The sequence below is a fragment of the Thermobia domestica genome, chromosome 4 (genome assembly GCF_964235325.1).
Source record: "Thermobia domestica chromosome 4, izTheDome1.hap1.1, whole genome shotgun sequence".
Classification (NCBI taxonomy): Eukaryota; Metazoa; Arthropoda; class Insecta; order Zygentoma; family Lepismatidae; genus Thermobia; species Thermobia domestica.
Window position 1 is genome coordinate 7398861 of NC_137457.1, and position 22444 is coordinate 7421304.

Genomic DNA, 22444 nt, shown 5'->3' on the forward strand with positions numbered 1-22444 from the left:
TATTATTATTATTATTATTATTATTATTATTATTATTATTATTATTATTATTATTATTATTATTATTATTAGTAGTAGTAGTAGTAGTAGTAGTAGTAGTAGTAGTAGTAGTAGTAGTAGTATTACATACGTTCCACTATTATTGTCCAATATAAAGTATACTACGCTCAAGATAATGATGAACTCTGAGACCAAGAAAGTGGAGGAAATTAGGATATTCACTAGAAACTATCGCAGACGGTGATTGTCCATAGTGCTTGCTGGGACGGAACCAGATCCCCACGGGCCAGTAATGAGCGGTCCGTTCTTGATCTACTTCGAAATTTGAGGCTTAGAAATGAAACAGGTGTAAAATTGCTTGTCACGCATGACATATTACGAATAATCTTAAATTTCCGTCTATAATACGAGGAGTGATCAAGAAATAAGGATACAAATTCTGCAGTGAAACATGTATATATATTATTTCATACAACCTATACAGCCAACTGGTAGTGCATATATTAGGTTATTTTTCGACATAATCTCCAAATTGGTCGAGACACTTGTCGTATCGTGGGATGAGTTTGAAGAGTCTCTCCTGATATAAATTATGGCCTTGTCTGTTCTGTCACATTGTCACAAAGTGTTTCATCTCCTCATCTGAAGCGAAACAACGCTCTCCAAGTTGCTCCTTCAAACGTGGGAACATGTGAAGGTCGCTTGCGGCAAGGTCCAAGCTGTAGCGAGAGTGCTCGATGATGACTCAACGAAATTGCTTCAACAGCGCGGTAGTCTTCTGGACTGTATGCGGGCGCGCTTGTCATGAAGGAAGATGACGCTCTACGTGAGAAGTCATGGTCGTTTCCTTTGATTGCTTTCCGCAATCATGTCAAGATCTCACAGTATCGGACAGCGGTTAATTGTTTCTCCGAAAGAAATCGAATAAGTGAGCAGACTTCGTCCCGACATTGGTTTTCCAAAAGAATCGACATTTGTGTTTACCTTCAACTAGTGCCGTAGGTGCCGAACTCTGTACAGTTGCCAACAACTTGTACTAAAGTTACTGCACAATCCTCTTGCTTCTATAACTGAAGAAACTACAGAAATATCGATCTTATAAGCTTAGTTTCTGATTCTCCTTCGTAGTTTAGAATTATTGTAAAAAAGAATGAACTTAGATTATGTTGTTAGCCCAACACTTTAACCCTAGGAACACCAGGGGGGCCTCGGAGGCACATAAGTTATTTTTGTTACATTTTGCATCATTTCGAATTGCAGAAAAAATCTTAAAAAAATATTGATATTGTCAAACTTGATCCTATTCATCATAAACGTACTTGCTTAGTTCTTTGTGTTTTTTTTAAATTTATAAATGAAGAATGTGCTGTGGGCCTCAGAGCCCTCGCCCCCACCCTTGGTAGTACTAAGGGGCTATTCATCGCATACGCTAACTGTTATATTCCAGTGTTTTGGCTATTCATTTTATTTTCCTTTGAAACAATTTTGGTATTACAACATGCAGGGCACTCTGAGGTATTATTCTGGTGCAGTTTCGTCAACTGCAGATGCTAAAAAAAATAGTACATACATTTTTCTGATTCTTTTTTGGCACCTAAATATCTTATTTTCTATTAGTTTATTCCTTCAAACCTGATAACACCTAAATATGTCACTCTATATTATAATCGCATACACACACACACATTATATATATATATATATATATATATATATATATATATATATATATATATATATATATATATATATATATATATATATATATATATATATATAAGGAAAGATAGAGAATCAAGTTTCAATACTGATGGGTTGAGTTGAGTTAAGTTGATTTTGAGTTTAACGTCCCGTTCAGCAGCGAGGCTATATGAGACATGGACCTACTGATTAACCTGGAATCCAAACCACATGAGCTCCCGCCGGGAATTGAACCCGGGTTTCCCACGCCATAGGCGCGTACGCTAACCGCTTAGCCACAAAGGGGCTCACAATACTGATGGGAAAGAACTATGCTGCTACACCTCTGGTCTTATCAAGTATTTTTAATCACAGAATCTACAAGCAGCAGCCTGCAACACTAACTGAAGACGCATATTTCATAGGAAATTGTCAGTTCGTTATTCTGTGATTGTGACTGTATGTGGGAATCTGCAGCAGAATGGGAACAATGGCTAATCGTGCTCTTCTCCAAAGTTCAATCGAAAAAGAACTTGAACTTTTAAATGAATCTGACATGAAAGGCAGTGAGCTCGAATATAGCAATGTACAAAATATCGCAGTCAGATTTTGATGCAAAAGACAGTGATTTGAACATTTTATTTCATAATGCAAGTGGAACAAATGGAAGTAGTGGTACATTTCTTTCAATGATTCCATTGTAATATACATGATGTTGTAGTGGTGTTAGTTTACAAAACTGGCAGACAAGTCGTAGCTTGTTTGTTTACGTTTTACATGTTCATTCCATAGGTGCGACAACCTGACGTTGTGCTACTAGAAAACTTGTAACTTATGTTGTGTTGGCAACACTGCTTCTCATGTGGCATCCCCTATAGTGTGCAATGAACGTCCCTCACATTGTCTATCTTTTCGCTGAAACAAAATTTGAAAGAATCTCTCCATTCAAAGGATAAACAGGATGGAATTATAAAAGATTAATCCTGAATTCATTGGAATACTGAATTATACCCCACTCTATCCCACTTTACAGCGCCGCCGCCAAAATGTTTTTAGAAGCTGCCTTTGTACATATACTACCCTGTACTAAGTTGCTATTGATCTCTTTGATAATTTTTCTACACAAACAAATGAAATAAATAGGTCATAGTTACTGATATAAATAAAAAAAATGGTAACTTAAACAATTACATGCATAGTTGACAACACTGTACTTAGAAACCTAGTAATAATAGAGAATAAAAATATATGATGTCTTATACATTCCAAGTTCATATCTGACGAGATAAATTATTTACCGCGAGAAATAATGGCCTTTATTTTGTGGGCCTCTAAGGCCCCCACCTGTTGGTGTTCCATGTAACTCAAAAGTATCTTGGTGTTCCTAGGGTTAATCTTATAGATTAAGAGTTCCTTGTGTTCATAAAATAAATATGAAAATGTATGTCTATTTAGTATTTATTGAATACGTATTTAGTATTGCTCGTGATGTTTATTAATATTAAAATGCTGCAAAATCATTCTAAAAATGAAGTTAGAAAATTGTGAAGAATAAAACATTGCTATTTTTACTTTTTGCTGGTAAAAAGTAAGCCAACATTTTTACATTAAAGATGAAATTGATTATCACTAGCATCATGATATTGAGTGTTGCTTTCAGTGTTGTACAGCTTGCGCATATGTGTTGTGCATCCAACGAACGAGTATCGGGAATTACCCTATAATCTGATGATGACGAGTGATTTTGCTGACTCTGAGAAGAGGTTTACATCTAAGTCAAAGTAAAATGTTAAACAATACTATTTTCACTAGAAGTCCATAAAGTCAGCACAACAATCTACTTGTGGAATTTCAGTATCTCCCATAAGATTCGAATTATTAAACGATTACTATATCTTTTTGTTTGTTGAAGAAGCTGCATTATTGTTAAGAAGTAAAATTGTGATCGATGAACTTAATTTGATGAGATCGCATTTAGGTGAAATAGTGTATATACTGAACGACGTTATTTTCGAACATTGTTTGGTGAAGTGAAGCATGCTGCATATTGGAATTGAGAATGTTCATATTTGTTGTTACTAGGTAAAAGATTATCTCGAAAGAGTACAAACTTTTACTGAATATCATAACGTGATGTAACATGGAAATCAACAAACTTGTGGAAACACTTTCGAACAGCAAACTATTTTTAACCAATTTAAAAAATATGTTATCATTCTATCTGGAACAACATCTGTGATCTCATTAAAAATGAAATGAAATGTTTCAGTTTTACGTCCCACGCTTTTATGCCAGCTAAGCTACTAAAGGAGACGGTGATTGTGAGAAATTAATGAAATGATGGAATGAAGTAAGTGGGAGGAAACGGGAGAATTCCGATAAAACCCACGAGCACGGTGTTTGTCCACCACAAGGTACATACTGCACGAGCTGGAATCGAACCCCGGAACCCAAGCACCCGAGGTGAACGCTCTACCACTGATCTCATTAATATACAAGATGATACTTAATTTCATTTTCTTCTTGACATCTGTGCCTTAATTGGCAAGCATTTTTACTGGTCATGTATATCAACTGTCCAAGGAGACTACAGAGAAAAACTGTGATTAAAAATTTAGCAGGTAACTTTAAATCCTAATGTAATTACTCCTAGATTTTGAATATTTTACAGTGGATCAAAGTACTATAAAGTAAATGTAACAATACATTATATCGAAGTATGCTGAGTGGGTAGAGAGAAAGAGGAACAGGTGGACAGAAAGGTACTGTTAATATGTAAACAGTAAGGATATGTGTACAGTAAAAGTAATCGTCAATATGAGTAAGAACCATCAAATTATTGATTAATATCTGCTACAGATAAGAAGTGTAAACATAAAGTATATGAGTTACAAACTTCAGTTGAGTTTCCTTCCCTTGCAATTAGAAATTTTGTCAGCAATCATTGTTCTATTAGTTTTGACACCAGAAACACACTGGACTCCATTGCGTTATGTTTTCACACAGAACTAGATTCAAATAATATTTCCATATTTGTAGTGCACGATACTACATACAGATGACGATAAGTAGTGTTTTCTCATGATTTGTTCTCATGGTATTATATTGTGTATTCTTCAATTTTTTAAGGCAATTGAATCCAAAGATGTACGTTGTCATAAGAGTTAAAGAAAAAGTATTCCAAATCACGAAAGTTAGAGAATTTTTACTTATATTGCTTTTTTACAAGTTAGTAGTTAGTGGTACCTGTTTTTGATTTCTTATATCTGATACCAGTGTTCTTAGAGCTGTATTCTTCGTGAATAACAAATGCCAACTCAGAGCAGATTTACAATATATTAGAAGACCGAACTTTTTTTTTTTTTTTTTTGAATTGCTTGAGAATTATCCTAGTATTTTTATTTTTTAAATAAAAGTATTGTGCTTCTAAAGGAAGTTGACTGATCATTAAACTGACTTAATAGTCAGTCATTTCTTTATATGAAGCTGTTTAAAGGAAGTTTATTATTATTGCAGTTGACTATAAATCAGAATTTAAATAAAGTGTGCTTCAAGGATATTTATCGGATGTTTCTCAAATTTTATGCTTATACTAGAGCCTCCTCGGCGCAATAACCCCGGGCTCAATTCTCAATATAATTTCATGTGGTTGAAACCGTATATTAAACTGTAATTTTATTGCTGATATTATTTAGTGACACAAATGAAAGTTAAACCGCAAACAAAATCAATATACACTGGAGAGTGTACTTCATATATTCGAATTTCATCAGGAGATTGTAGAGATACACATGCTCTATACCAGTACTAGCGGATTATAATAAGGAGATAAAAGGAACATATTTATTCTGGCATGAAGTGTAGTTTTGGGAAAACTTGGTACAGTGTCAGTATATTCAATATTGTATATATGTGCATATAGCACTATATCCGAAAGATATGTGGATTTTAACTGTTTGACACTAAATTTCTAGTAACCATTAGAAATGTGTTACTAATTCTGATCATTTTTACCTGTAACTAAGAGATATATTAAAATCACCGAATACTTAACTAAATAAGACTATTTAATTATTTAATACAAAAAGTAGTTTTGCCACCTACAACTTAGGTGAATAACTCTTGTTGGATATCAAAGTATATAGTCATGTAGCAGAGTGCAAAAATTGCTCTCTAGGTGGAAATGCATTACACGCAACATCTTATGATGGGATCTTGGTGAAAAATGTATAGTAAAATCAAATTCGACGGGTGCAACGGTAGCACTGGTGGGCAATATTTTTAAAGCCTTGAAATACAAGAAACAGAATGAAAAGGAAAAACATACTGTAATAAATCACGATATCAAAAATCTGATTGTAATACAGTAATGTTTTAATGATTTGTTACTGAGAACATTTTGATATATATGATATTAGAGTACAATGGTGATTACTGCATGGCTGGGCAATCTCCAGTGGGTTCAATGGAGGCACTGATCCCCTCAATGTTGAAGTATTATGAACGAATAAAAATCTACTACAATATCATTACAAGAAAAACTGCTCTTGTAAATTATATTTTGATGCAGTGGGAGGTAATCAGCTGCGCTCATAAAGAAGTATAAATACATTTTAAAACTAAGATTGTAAAGTTTGTGGTCTGCTATCCTTCTAAGAAATCCTGGGTACGGGCGTGCTGTAGGCTTGGGTGGTGATTGTTTCATTGCAATGAGTTTTCATTTGTTGAAAACACTGCTTGATGTGCACTTGCTTTAGCATATAGCTACAAGCATTATTGTAATTCAGGTGATTTCTTTTGAATGGAGTCAAATTCCATTTTAACTGGAATTTAGTTTTATGGAAATTTAGAAATCACGATGGATTTGGTGGAGTGAATAGGGCGAGTAGAAACATTTATCACGTAGTTTCGCCGACAGTGGTTCTATTGAAGAAGAGTAACATTTACTGGAATTTTCCTCATGTTCAGTCCCTATGCTAGGATTCTTTTTTTCGTTTGGGAGTCCAACTGTATAAGAAACGTCATTAATTGTCTGCATCCTCTCCTCAAAGGATCACATAATTTCGCTTTCGTTTCTGGAGCTTTGTATGACTGATTATGTCCGACTGAAATATTTCATTCTCCTGAGACTTCTAAAACGTCGAAACCACTCTAATCTCTGTGACAAAATAAATAAGTTATTACCTCGTAAAATTACAATTTAAATTTTAGTTTTGTATTGCACAGAACTTTGTTTAGGTTGCAAGATTTTAATTGATAATACTCACGTTTTAACTCTTTTAAAAATTATTTTCTCCTTTTAGTGAAGTTTTAAAAGTCGTTTTGTGTATATTACAGAAAGATTTATTAAGAAATGTGTTTTAACATTCAACTAAATATTCGAATGATGTGCATACAAGATGTGACAAAAGATCGTAATAAAGCAATTTAACATTTAAACAATGTTCAACAAAGTGATTGAATAGAAACCGTAGTTACACATTGTTTTTTGCAAGGAAGGGAACCTATTCTCCCTTTCGCTGTTAGTTTCTTTTGTGGTAACAGTGACAATACGATGTCACACTAAAAAGAATATGAAACAAAGCTACTGTCTCTTTACATTAGTTTCTAGTGAGAATGTGTGTTGGGAAGGCTAGCAAACTACAGACTCCAGTGAAATGAATCATCGAAGAGGACAAAACACTGCTGAGTTAAAATCATCAATGATTTCATTACGGCATTTTCCTTCCAAGGAATGATCTTTAAAACACTTCCAATGTTTCAAGATAACCAAACTGCTCTGAAAGGTACTGTACTGCTTGATTATTATTCATTTATTTCAACAGTTTTTAGAAGTTTGACTTACCATACTTCTTTATAAATTTTTCATACCTGTCCGTGTTTAAGTGTTTGTCCACCAGTCTGGAAGAGAAAATCAATCTGAAGTTTTGGACAAAAAAAAATGCAGGTTCAAACGTTAAGATTTGTGATCAGTGATGAGGCGATGATCAGTTCAAAAGGTGGTAGAAATATACCGCTGTTGGTTTTAAAGTTGATACCTATAGAAAAAGGGGTATTATATAGCTAGATGTTCCTTAATTAAACGGTCCAGGAAAACATTCCATCTCCACTGTATCCCCCAGCTGAAACCGGTAATGGTAGAAATCTATAATACTAATTTACAATGTAATAACAATAAAAGATAGCGATCTATTCTTTTTTTAAAAAGAAATCCATTTAGTGTTCCAAAAATGAATATCACATCTTTTTTAACATCCTATTCGAACGAGAAGTGGTTGAAACCAACCACTTAGGATTGTAGCGTTGATAAGTATAGAGTATAAACTCTAAGAGAAAGCGAGAGATGGTTTTCTGCAATCAATGTGGCATTCTATGAATACTTTAGTCTTCACTCAAGTTTGTCTATTAAATTCGCAAGTGGTAAAAATGTACTAAAACTTCAGGCTTCAACAATGATTGAGGAAATATCTCGTCATACAAACTAAATTCCTTCTCGTGGTGCATTTTGTGACTCTGCTACTTGTTATTATGTTCCCTAACAACCCAATTGATTGTACCTTGTGAAGGCTAATGTTTGGCATGAACTGGAATCGATAATTTTGCTTTTTAAATTTGAAAAATTCGCTGGCCTAGCGTACAGTAAAGTGAATGTTAAACAGCCAATAACTAGACGTTATTTATCCAATACTTTTAACACGACACTCACAAGCGCAATTTTACTTATTTCGTAAGAATTACATTGGCAATTGAACTCGTTCACAAGTGATCAGCAAAGCGTCCAACTACCACGTAAGGTCATTTTTGGCAAATACTTGCCCACTCTTATGCCTAGTGTCAAATATTAAGATATGCAATATATATTGTTTAATATTAATTAGTGGTATTTCTGCTTCTGAGAGACTTTTGGAGTCAATGAGATCTGTATTACTAGTTATGAGAAAACTAAATTTGACATACGAGAAATTTCAAGACAAATGTATGTTTCTGTAAAAATTTCACAACTTAAGTTCCGGTTACATCTATTCGAAATCTTATTTATTTATTAGCTATTTATTTATTTATTTATTTATTTATTTGTATCGGTGATCTTCACCTTTCCAAGAATCCAAAATTCTAATCAACGTAAGAATTAAAGTGTAAGTGACAAGAGCACTTGCTGCTTGATAAGATTCAGATATGTATACTTGAAATCAGTGGTAAAGTAATTAGGTTCTAGTGAGAAATGTGATATTACACTGAGAAATGTGTATATTCAATTGGCGGAGAATCTTATCAACATCTACCAAACTTATATGATTCTGCAGGGAAAGATACAAAAACAATACTGAATAAGAAAATCAAAAATCAAAAATGAAAGAAGTGACAAAACCGAATAAGGAGACGCTTTAACTGAACGGAGGAGCGCTCATCTCTAGTTTGTGAGGTCTCCTGTTCCTTTCTAAATACCTCAATGTGTGTTCGGTAGTTGACAAATACCATGTGCGTGGTTTCTGCTCGGCTACTCTGTTATTTTTCTATTTTCCTTGTTTCACCATTTAACTATTATCGTTATTACCATCTCGCTACTCTAAGTGTATAATCTTAAGATATAAAGTAAAATAGAATAATTGAATGTTAAATTTGGAAAGAAATATATTGCAAGAACGAAACGGATTTAAAAATAATTTAGGAATGATCCAAGGAAAATTTATCAAAATATTGCTATTTTGGCCAATAATTAATTTTCGATAAGCGAGTTTGTGTTTCGCATAAGCATGTATTTATTAATTGCCGTTTCTGAAATTGTTAATAAACAAGACTAGTTTCCTTCTTGCTTTCCCGTGTTCCTTTCGCCTATCCTGACACTTCCTAGTTGATTGACTGAAAACTAATGGGTTTTCGATTAAGCAAAACCACGGAGGACACATCGACAAGGGGTATTCGCCACAAGGTTTTGGAAGGTGCAGAATCGTCGTCAGAAACAAATCGCCCCATTGGAGAATGACCAACTTCATGCCGTAGGTATACCATTCTGTTGGTTCATGGCCACAGGTTCATTAAAGCTTAACATCTGAGTAGTGAAATGGAGGTGAAGAAGAATATCGCTGAAGTTGTATCGTGAAGAGAGAACTCGACGCCCCTAGCAGTTCAACAGAATTGAGATTCAGTTTTTGACTGATTTCATTGTTTCCAGGTTCCTCCAAAGAAAGTCATCCATCTTCCAAGATGACCAGAATGACGCCAGTCTCATTGGATTATCAGGCTAGTGCTCATTCTTCATTTTATAATTTAATCCTTTTTCTTTTTCTCTCCTTTCCCACAACTAGTCATTCTCAAAATTGAAACATTTACATTGTATTTAAATTCAATCATAATTCTTACAGTTAAGTACCGTGTTGTGCATAAGTTTTATCCCCAGTCGTTGCATTTAGTTAATGAATATTTTAGAGATTATTCTAAACTACCAACTGATAGCACATCCGGGCACAGTTATTATTACACCAAAAATATCAGCATATCATTATTGTGCTGTCAGAATATGTAAACATGGAATGGGTGCTGGCTAAATGCTAGAGCGTTTATCTCTGCTGCTCTGGTTCCTGGTTCGATCTCCGGCTAGGTAGGTTTGTGTCGGACAATATCGTGTCCGTGAGTTTTCTCAAGGTACTCCAGTTTCCTCCCACTTTCTCATTGCACTAATTTTTACAACATCACTCACTAGTCTTAGTGATCGTTTTTTAGTCTAAGAGGGTAAAATCATGGGGCGTTAAACCGAAATACTTCATTTCAATACCTTATCTTGAAGAGATCTGACTAAGAGAACAATTATATATAATAATATCATAAAGACCCTGATTTATCTCATATATGGTTCACAGAATTCTGTTGCCGTCGTACTAACTAACGATGCTGAGTTTTAGAGGCATCCAACGGAAGTTACACTTGAGGAAGATATAAAGAACATTCAAAATATTTTGTTGGAAGGACATTAAATTAAAATATACCAAAGAGCTAAAATAGAAAATATTTCAGTTGATGACCGTTTTTGAAAGATAGATCCTAAACTCCGATTTCTCATCGCTGACCAGAAAGGAAATCGCGTGAACATTTCAAGGTAGCGTTTGGACATTTTGTCAATGTATATAACTGTTGTTGACATTTGCATATACCTATCGCTACTAACCAAATTGCATTGGAACAGCCAAATTTACGAGTTCTGTCAAGAAAAGATGACTTAAAAGTAAACAAAAAAAACTGAACCATCGCCTGAGAAGGATAACGACTTGTAGGGATTTTTGGTATTCTTTCAAACGACTATGGAAATAAAGTTAAACTATTTGTTAATATGATGCATTTTTATTACTTTTCATACATACAACTGATGAAATAGGGGTTCCATTTAGGGCCGGCCATCAGGGATAGGAGACTCCGGTAGGTTGGTCATGTGTCCAGAATGAAAAAAGTAGGGACACTTTCAAAATTTCAAGTGAAAACCCGATTGATGAATGATCGTTAGGAGAATCTAGGCACAAATGGGAGGACTATACCGGTACTAAGATGGATTCTGCACAAATAAGAATACAAAGTGCAAACTGGATTATTTGGGTAAGGACAAAAGTCAATGAACAGTTCTTGCGAACGCGCAATTCAATATTCGAACTCCATAGGCCATAGAGTTAGTTAGTTATTGAAAATTGTTGCCTGTTTACCATATTCCTTAACAAGATTGGTGGCATATAATTGTCCATTATAAAGTGCTTTCGAAAAGCTGCTCCACCATGGATGTAGGTACGTTTTCGTGTTACATTCTAAAAATGTCCGGACAGGGACGAGACTACACCTTAACTTTCAACTGAATGAAGACGCATACTGCACAACAAGGACGGTTCACTTTAGGTTGTAACCAATTGTGATCAAACGTCGGTGTCGTAACAGCGTTAAGTATCAAGTGGTACGGGTGTATGGCAATGTTAACAATGAAAAAACTCAGTGAATCGTCTTCTTCTGTTTTTGTTAACACATGTTTATTGCAGATGACAAATATAAAGTACATGTAAATCACTAATAACTGAAAAGTGGTTTAACAGTATTCGTTGAACAGTATGATGATTGTTGTAAATCAATTAAAGTGCGAGAATAATTTAACTAAAATAAGATTTATTTTCACACTTCCAAATTGTGCTAGCCACAAATGTCGAAAATCGTATAGAATGACCATGTCCATCGACAGGAGTCAGAGCTGAAAAGGTAAGATATATTGAGGAGTGCTTCGTTTATTCAATAGTTTCAGAGTTCCAATAATAGGATTCATTTTCTTCGTTAACAGTGTATTGACATCGGAAATGGTTAAAATTAACCAATTCTTGTTAAACGTTTATTGATATATAACATTAACGTTTGTTTCTTGCAAACAATTCAGTCTAGAGGAAAAATTTATTATCCCCAGCATTTTAATAAAACAGAAAGTGGTTCAAATTTATTACTACTTCCGGTTTCAATAGTGATTTTCGCAAACCAAAAAGGTACAATATATATATAGTTGTTTGTAAACGATTCAGCTTTCCAGGAAGAAGATCTACTTATCTTCTGCCATAAGCCTGTGTATATTTCGGATGTGGTTAAAGTCAACAATTTCCAGTTTCTAAATGTATCGCCATAGAATAACAACGGTAGTAGATAGCGATAATAGATTACCTGCTATCTATTCTGTGTGTCAAGACAACATCATTTCACCTGCAACACAATTAAAATTGCAAGTGGTTGAAATTTACTACTACTTTATGTTATAATACTTATTTCAGTAGATCAAAACAATAAGAAATATCGAGATACAGCTCTGTGTAATCCATCCAGCTTTCCAAGAACAGAATCTATTTCCTCCTCTAATCCTCTATTGAATCCGGTAGTGTTCAAATTAACGACTTCCGATTTTAACCTTTATTATCATAGAACGGAAACAGTAACGGGAAGTGAGTAAGGTTTTTTCATAAGAATTCAGTGTCCGAGGAGCAGAATCTATCGTTGATCTTATTAATCTATTCGAACTTGTAGTTGTAGATGTACGACGTCAAGTTTGAGTATTGAATTCACATAGTTTTGATGTCGATCGTAGGTAAATTCCATGAAACAAAACTCACTTCTTACTTTGATTAACAAGCCTATTTTGCGAAGTAAAGTGGGTTGATTTTTAGAATAATAAAATTTCATGCAATTATTTTCAAAGGTACATAGTTACCTCTTAGTTGAATATACATCCGAAACAAGGAAAAAAATTTGAAGGATAGAACATTAATGCAGAAAGTATGTAATATATTCAGCACTTGAAGCAAACCATCAACTTAGAGGTAAGGAGCAAGGAAAGTAAAAATTCAGCCCAAAATATAGTTCTTATTTTAGATAATTTTGGTCATATGAATCGTTGGAGGGCTGGGTCGTTACAGTTAACCACCCTTTTGCGCACTGAAGGTATATGACACATAAATTTTCAGTTTAAGTTTGGATCAGAATCACGGTAATGCTTTGTAATTTCAATAACCTTTGCCAGGAATCGAATCTGGGACATTGCGAACCAAAGGCAAAAGATAGTCCACTAGTCCACCGAGGAGCACAAAAGTAATGGTTCATAAGAGTGGCAATTAATTTTGTTGAGTTTAACTATTTGAAATACCGTAACTATATGAGAAATGGATCTACTACTTAAATTGTATGATTGAGCCAGTTTCTCAGTAGTAACTCAGGAAGCAAATGTAATATTTCTTTTAAAACTGTATGTTGGCACACATCAACAAATTCCATTAGTATTTTCAAATGTTCATTGTTTCGCCTCGTTACATGTTCATTACTGCATATATTTAATGTTCTGATACGTTGAGCTATCTGCTATCTCTTGCGAGTCTTCAAAATGATCAAGATATGGACAACGCATCACTACTTGCAACTTATACGTAACCGTACGCTTTGGAAAGAAAAAGAAGAAGATTCAGGGTAATTAAGGAATACTTAACACGTTTAGTTTATCAATAAATTCACTAAATACCCCGGAAAACAAAAGTAATAATGGGGCATATAATTATGAAACACGAAAACATCCCAAATCACGTTCAACAGTTGTAACTCTAATGTTACTATAAGAACCAACGAATAGTTATTTAGCTATCGTGTGAATGTGGCGCTGAACAGCCATTGTTCTCAAATGGAAGGAAAAGAAAACAAAAAAAGAAAAATAGTCATTACGAATCATGTCTTTAAAGGTCGAAATTACACTTAAGTCAGAATACGTGGTCTGCTCGTCAAACTACTCGACAAGGTTATGAAATGTATTGCGTATTATTGATCCCAGTGCGGACTTTCTTTCGAATTAATGAAGCGTTGCATTGCTCTCAAGCTGTCTCGTTGGAAAATCATTGGGCTTGCGCCATAATTGGAAGGTAATGATGCTGGTTAGAGTATAGCGAAGATATTGAGCACAAAAGACAATGTATCAATAAACCGACGGGGAAACAATTTTGTTCGTTCATCCACCATACACGGAGGAAAACTGAATTGGCACTTAATTACGGTATAAAAATAGTTATCGAACAATGATTTCTTTGCCTACATTATACATCGGCAGCGACAAGAATCGCTGTTCTTTTCGGCCACACAAGGCCATGGAGATGAAGATCTCCATATTATTAATTCTCATTTTAGGATTACAGGTATGTAAATTTGTTTTAATTTAATAATAAATTATAAATAAATATTTACACAATTTATATAAATATTCACTTTGATTGACGGACTACGAATTTTGATCTTCAGATTTGTGACTCATGTGAACTGTGATTAGCAAGTATGGAAGTGTCTTTTGCCTAATAATGATTAAACTAAAGAATAACACTAAACGAAACAATATTTACTATCAAATTTAGTCAAACATTCACTTGGGTCTTTGCTTTTGTTTTCAATAAAAATGATCCAATGATGATCAAGAAATTCTGAAGCAAGGGATTTTCCAATGTGACACACAATTAGTGAAAACAAATTACATATAATACCCAGAAGTTAAACAAATGTATATATAAATAAATAGTGGACAATTGTGTAATAAAATTAACTTTACTAAATGTGCAAATTGCGTTTTATGGCATAATAGCTGAAGTTCCTGAACTGGGTTTGGATTCTAGTCTGGGTGTTTGGATCCATGTGTCATGTAGCTCAATGTAAATTTTAAACTCCTAGGAGACTGTTAGGAATTTGTAAAAGATTAAGCAAATAACATTTACAGCATATTAAAACTTAAACTAACTATTTTCTGAGAAAAAACAATATATTTACATTTAAAAATTACACATATATAGTTTGTTTTTAATGTGAATATATTGTTTTGCTCGGAAAATGTATGCAATGCTTCTACTTATGGAAAATATTACGTATTACAGCGTATCTACATTTAAGTTTGCTGTCTTATAATACACACTGTTGTTTTTTTTTAATTCTAACAAACTACAGTTAAAATAATACTTTTAGTGTAGTAGTCTTTTTATACTCACATATAGTATTAAATGTCGAATTTGAAGTAATTCCTCTTTGATTTGCGGGTGCAAAATATCATAATTTTCTAATTTCTCGTTAATGCCATTCAGTACTTAAGAAAACTATATTTTTAACCTATTCATTAATATTTTTTCCTGTTTTTCTTAAAATGTCCTGAAAGTTTAATTATTCGAATATACTGATTTCATCTCAAGATCTAGTTAAATTTGCAGAACCTTTCTAAAAATAAAATTATACATAATTTTATATTACTTAATTTTGATTTATAAATATTAAAATTAAAAACATCACTATCTAATTTTGACAAAACAAAGGACATTTATATCAGTTTGACGAACAAATCAGCAGGCTTACAAAATGAAAATGCAATTTCATTTGAAAGAAAACAATAAAAAATTAGTTTTCCACATAAATCAATAAAGCATAAATGGTGTAGCTGTTTAGCAGAACTAAGCATCAGTTCAGTCAAATCTATACCTTGATATATATATATATATATATATATATATATATATATATATATATATATATATATGAAACTTAAAATGGTCGTTTGTTACCGTTATTTATTCAATATTCATGTTACATAGTGAATGCAAGGATAGAAAACATTATATTCTTAAGTTTGCACTTAATAATGTAGGCGTATGCATTGTATCAAGAAAGTAAATAACGTGGATAATGAGGGAACGGGTTGTTAGAGCACTACTTAGGGCAGTTATACTGTAAACCGTAATATTTGGATTGATCCTCAGTCCAATCGAAAATTTTGAAAATATTTTTTATCGTAGCTATTGAGGAAAAGTGTACTAAAACTTCTATTGTTTCCTTCTTTGAGAATATCATTTTCTCAGGATGAAGAATTTGAATTTTGTTTCCTCATTCTATTCAATTTAAATTGATGTAACTTTTCAAGATCAATATTATGTAAGCCTTCTTATTAGTACTAGATCACACTTATGTATTCAAGAATATCACGTTTGCATCACAGAGAAATGCGATTTTAATATTACATGTGTTAATTTACTTAAAATCTAAAAAATAATCTTGGAGCTATTAACATTTCCTTGATCGCTTGTTTGCATGGTCTTCCTCAGAAGCTAGGGTATATTTGATAATTCTGAAAACTTCAAAGGAGCAATGTTTGTCACGAGGAATGGAACACGGAAACATCTCACCGAAGACAAGTGATTTAGATTCTAGTTTAAGAATGAAGGTTACGATCAACTAGATGTTCTTTTACATTAAGGAACTTGGACATTAGTCCACCACTCATATCTGCATCCATGCACAAGAATGTATCTCATTATAATAGTTGATAATTTTGATCGTACCTGAAGAACAACTGGTTTAATGTAAATTTCATTAATTTTTGTAGTTATAATAACAGAAACATGCTTCGGAACCGTGTTTTACAATCACAATTGTGAGACATGTAGTAACAACAATTTGGAGAAACTCAATTTTGCGTTTCGTTGCATTCGAGTTCAGCATTCAGTTCCTTGGTGAGGTCATACAAGACGTGGGGCTACAGCTTAATGTGTGATCGAAAACACAGGGTGAGAAACCAGGGTCTCCCGAGCCAATAACATGTTCACATAATATAGTCAAACGATAGAGTAACATATACATTTGCAAATACATATATTAAATATAAAATTATTCCTAAATATATAACAAGTAGTGCGCTTTAATATTTTATATTTCAACAAATACACTGGGAATATTTATATAAGTAATTCTTAATCTTATGATCACGCACGTTTAGCAATCTACTAAATGAAATAATTACATAGAAGTAAATCAAATTCATAACTAAAACTATTACGAATATTTAAGCAAAAGGGTGTTACATTACATATCGTACACACACAAAACAACTATTGATAAAGAATTGTCGTTTAATTAAGAACAAATGTGGTAAAAATAATATTACATTATAATAGAATGCAGAAGTCATGCTTTAAAAAACCATAAATTGGTCAGATTATTATTATTATTATTATTATTATTATTATTATTATTATTATTATTATTATTATTATTATTATTATTACTATTATTATTATTATTATTATTATTATTATTATTATTATTAATAATAATAATAATAATAATAATAATAATAATAATAATAAATATTTGAGAAGTTCACTATATCTGAAATAATAGAAGGAGTTAGACAAAAAGCGTGAATAAACAGGGATTCAAAAGTAACAGAACATGAGATTTTGAGCTTTCATGAAAGGAGGGACAAAGAAAATAAATGAATAAATAAATAAAAAAATAAAAACATAAAACCAGTTTGAGATCAGTGCTGAAAAGGAAGATTAGAATTTTATAAACATAGAAATTCTGAGTTGACAATTCGTATTTTAAACTAAAATTATTAAATCGATATAATGCGCAACACCCTAGGTGAAAATGAAATGCTGTTTAGTATTGCTCAACACTATTTTTTTTCCTGAATTTTGATATTCGGATAACCAAGTTTCAATGTGTATTAATATTTACTATGTTTTTGTGTTGCCACCTATTTCACATTTAGAAACTTTCTTGGTTAAGGTATTTTTTTATCATCATTTTAGTATAAGTTATATTTATTTCTCATTTCGTTCATTACTTGCAGTTTCTTCTATCTATTTTATTATAAACTATTGTCTACTATGCTCTATACAACAATATAATGCTATAGTGCTGCAATATGTACATGTTGTACTTTCTAAAAATTACCAGTATATTGTTGATGTCTTACATACATAATTTAATAACATTACATGTAGTTTCTTTCAGATTCAATTTTGGATAATTTTTTGGATCATCAATTTTTTCCTCGAGCTCATATTTCGTCTCTTTCCACTAATATTTTTTTCGTATGCAATGCATGCGTTTGAAGTTTACATATACTAAGTATAAGACATCACACAAGTTTTATTATGATGTTGCGCCTTTTACCAATTTCATGATCCTCAAAATACATGCATCCTTTTCTTAAGGTAGTTTCTTAAACTTGAGTTAACCAGTGTAAACAAGTAAATTATTCACTTGTCCTATCTCTCCTGTTTCAATCATATGCAATTTTATTCATGGTATTATTCCGAATTAGGTAATACTAATAATAATGTAATAGTTCTTCTGTACAACTAACAGAATAAAATATGTGATATACTTTCGTTTCCAGATTAAGAAAAATAAAAAGACTTCTTAGGATGTAAAATAATTTGAAATTTTCCCTTTCACTTACGAAGTGGTGACTACTTCGTTACAAATTGAAATATCCGAAATTCGTAAGGGCCATATTGGTCTGCTCTTACAAAATATGAAACGAAATGAAATCTTTCAGTTTTACGTCCCAGGATAATGCCAGAGAATAAAGGAGGCAGTCATCATGAGAAATGAATAAAACGGTTCAATGAAGAAGGTGGGAGGGAACGGGAGAACTCTGAGAAAACCCACGCATGTGGTATTTATTCACCCCAATTCTCACTTGTCACGAGCTAGGATCGGACCAGGGACACCTCGCACCAGAGGTGAATGCTCTACTTCTATGCCGCCTTGACCATTTTTAGGAAATACATTTCCCAGATTTAACAGCGTTGCACACTTACATTGACTGTTTTCCTTGCACTTTAATTTTTATGGGGACTTATTCTTTCTGCTTTTAAAAAATAATCTACAAATTAATTGGTTTGATTAAACTGCTCTCTTCGTCAAATCTTTCCAAAATTATCTTCTTTATGAAAATCAAATTTCATTCTTAGCTAAAATTTCGTTTAACATTTAGCAATCTAATTTAATATGAGTGATATTAAATTTATATATAATCATTTAGGGGGAACATTGAGGGAAATTTTATTATGCTTGAAGACGAAATAACTGAAGTCACATTTCTAAAGCTCAGAAAAATTTCAAGGAAAATATAAACAACATTCACGTGTAAATAATTGTTCTACAGTAGAAAAATGACGTAGGAATCCAACATTATTAAACATGTAATTATTTCAGTTTTAAGAAATGATGACATTGAAACATTAAATAAAACAATTTAAAAAAAAAACCTTTAAATAAGAATTCTTCCACGAACCTATATAATAGAGACAAATATATTAATATTGCATATCAGATAATGACGCAATACATCTTTAGAACCAAAGTTTAGAACACTACCTCTGGTGCGTGGGGTTACCGGTTCGATCAGGGATATGTAAGTTTGTGGTGGACAACGGCATGTCCATCGGTACTCTCTGAGTTCTCTCGTTCTCTTGTACATCTCATTTCATCGATTCTTCGATAAGGATTCCTTCCCTTATCCTCATGGTATAAACATTGGATGTTAAACTGAAATAAATAGATACATTATTTATTTGAATGCTACAAAAAAATTTGAGTTCATTCTTATAAACATTTGACGTTCTTAACAGCGTAATTAAAGTATTAATAATGTATAACATGCCGTTGTCCAGAAAGAGTTTAATGATAAACATAGAAAGAGTTTAATGATAAGTTATTATTCCTATTACTTGATCTTACTTATCTCAACAAAATGGTATGCATGAGTTTAATTGCTCATACTTAGTTCTCTATAAAATTGAAAACTAACTAATTAGTAAAAAAGTAAATGATACTCTACGATAACTATCTCACTTATTGAGGTTAAACTCATACCCTAGCAAGCAATTCGTTTTGGCAGGAGCAAGATGACAGTAGAAATGGTGTTGATGAGATTTTTTCTAACATAATTATTAACTCTAAAACATTATTTTTTCCTTATTACCATAATACATAAAGATGAGTAAGTATTAATGAAAGATCGTATTGACTTGAACAAAATTATGTAATTTCATGTGCATATTTTTTTTTGAAAATTAAAATAATAAGGCGATGAATATCTTTGTAGCCAATTGTAACAACAATTGCTAGATTTTCCTCTTTATGTATCGCATACGTAGCAAAATACATCAAAGACTAGCCAATTATTGTTTATGTGTTCCTAACTTTGGCACCCATACTCCTGATATATATACTTCAAATAAACTTGTGAGCGAATACAAATATTGAACATTCCCTTTCAAAAGAAGTTTAAGTTGAACTTTATACAATTGTCTATGAAAAACTGCAGCAAAGTAGTGTCTTGTGTGTTGAAGGTGAAAGTGAGACCATGTTATTGTAATCAACGTGTACCAAACAAGCAGTTTCGTATACGTTTGCAATAATTGTTTGTAACAATCCATTTTGGAACGTTATCTCTCTTGCATTGGTTCGCATTAAAGTTTATGATCGTCCCATCTTCATTTCATTAGATGACAACGTACATTTTACCATTGTATTTCTCATAAAATTCTATCCTGGTTTGATATATTACAATTACCTCCTTTCTATTTAAAACAATCGAGCTAGATATAGGGTGGCCGATTTCAAGATGGCGGCCCTGACATGCCTATCCTCTAATACATGTCTGCTTTCTCCCGTTCTCTATTAATATGTTTTTGTTTTGTATCCCTTTACCGTTTTACAAACACATTTAAATTTTCAGACTTGAAACACACTGTTCTGGTTTACTCTGATCAATCAAATTTTTAGTCGTAGCGCCCGTCTTTATCGACGGAAGTATTTTACATTTTGCTTACGTTCGTGTTCTGATATTCTCCACTTCGCTGCCAAGGTTGGTTAACACAATCAATTTCGACCTCGCAAGGTTTACTAGTGAGACATTTGTCAACAAAATATAATAGAATTTCGTTGCCAGTTCTGTACCATTTAACACCACCCTCATCCAAACAGAATTGCATTTGACGATGTTTCAACCATCAAGACCATAAAGCAGATTTTGTTCTCCAAGGGAAGGAAAAAATTGTTTCAAATTAAAAAAAAATATTCGAATAGATGTTTGCTTCCACGGAGAACGTATGAAACTATGCTGAATCTAACCAGGAATCTGAAACCTGGTGTTTAAATGCAAGATTTAGATATGACTTCACTATTTTGGGTACTGTTGCTCCTAACTTGAAGTATTTGATTGGTGTAACTACCTGGTATCTGATAAAAATAATAAATTTAATAATAATAATAATAATAATAATAATAATAATAATAATAATAATAATAATAATAATAATAATAATAATAATAATAATAATAATAATATAAAAATTGAAACTTTCAACAACGTGCTAATTGCGGAACAATGTTCTAATTATATTCTTATTTCGTTAGTTGCCCGGATACGTTGTGGAAAGTGCTTCTGTAGCTTCAAGACAACCGACACCAGAACATGATTCATTAGGTAAGTACCTACTTCTCATTTTACATTTTTCTTATTTTTAAAATTACGAAGTGTTTCTTGTCTAATATAATGTTTCAGTGGGCGACACTGAATGATGATCCTGTTATTGACATACTTTTACGGCATCTGTTACATGAATTTCGTATGGGTTAATATTGTCGGTAAAAGTCAAAGAACAACGAACATATTTGCATATGCAGTAAATTAAATATAACATGCCAGTTTTGGAAGTTTGATGTTTAAAACTAAAATATCGAACATTGGTCTTATACAATAGTTGGAATTTGCTGTTGTTTCTCTTTTGTATTAAGACTATCATAAATACTATTTTTTATATATATTTTTGTAAATAAGAAACAATAATAAGATCATTTTAGAAAGTAAACAGCTACAAAATGTCATTATCTGAACGAATCACTTGTCCAATTTTATATTGTACAGGAAATAAAGTTCTTGGCTATTTTGGCGACTTGTACAGTGCACCCCATCATAATATTTTAAAACAAAGTTCTAGAAAACCCTGGTAGTTATAACTTCTAGCATATATTATTAGACTTACGTTCTAATTTTGGGTTATTTTTGTTGTGGTGAAATTTCTCTCAAGTAATCATTAATCTTTCTATTGTACTAACGTTTCTTTAAACTCTTCGCTATTCTAAGCCATACTTCTTTTTTTATTTCCATTTAGTTTTCCATCCTTACGTCTTGTATGTCTTGGCTCGTATGTTTCAATCGTGGCCTTTCCTATGGTATTTCGTACATGTACCATAAAATGTCCAAGCATAACATAATGCCTTAACGGAATAACCTTCAATATACTCTTTTTTCTTCCACCGTTTTAAATATTATTTCATATGGTACCTTACCTACATAACTAGTTTTATCCTCTTTTGCAAAGTTGACGCTTGACATATATAAAGCCACAATCTATACACATGCTTCTACCTTCCAATTCTTGAGTTTTAA

The 22444-nt window shown here is 32.4% G+C and overlaps 1 protein-coding gene across 40 annotated transcripts in view; it reads left to right on the forward strand.

Annotated features, from left to right (window-relative positions):
- Positions 1–14085: 14085 nt before the first annotated feature.
- Positions 14086–22444, forward strand: part of LOC145683699 (uncharacterized) — a 606036-nt gene continuing 597677 nt past the window's right edge. For 18 of the 40 annotated variants that reach the window (XM_081755072.1, XM_081755094.1, XM_081755098.1 and 15 more), the window contains exons 1-2: positions 14095–14357; positions 21409–21478. In XM_081755072.1, coding sequence (XP_081611198.1) covers positions 14241–14357; positions 21409–21478 — 187 coding nt within the window. In that variant the 5' untranslated portion in view covers positions 14095–14240. Of the gene's footprint in view, positions 14358–21408; positions 21479–22444 lie in introns of all 40 variants that reach the window. The other 22 variants (XM_081755097.1, XM_081755096.1, XM_081755103.1 and 19 more) reach the window with 6 other exon arrangements.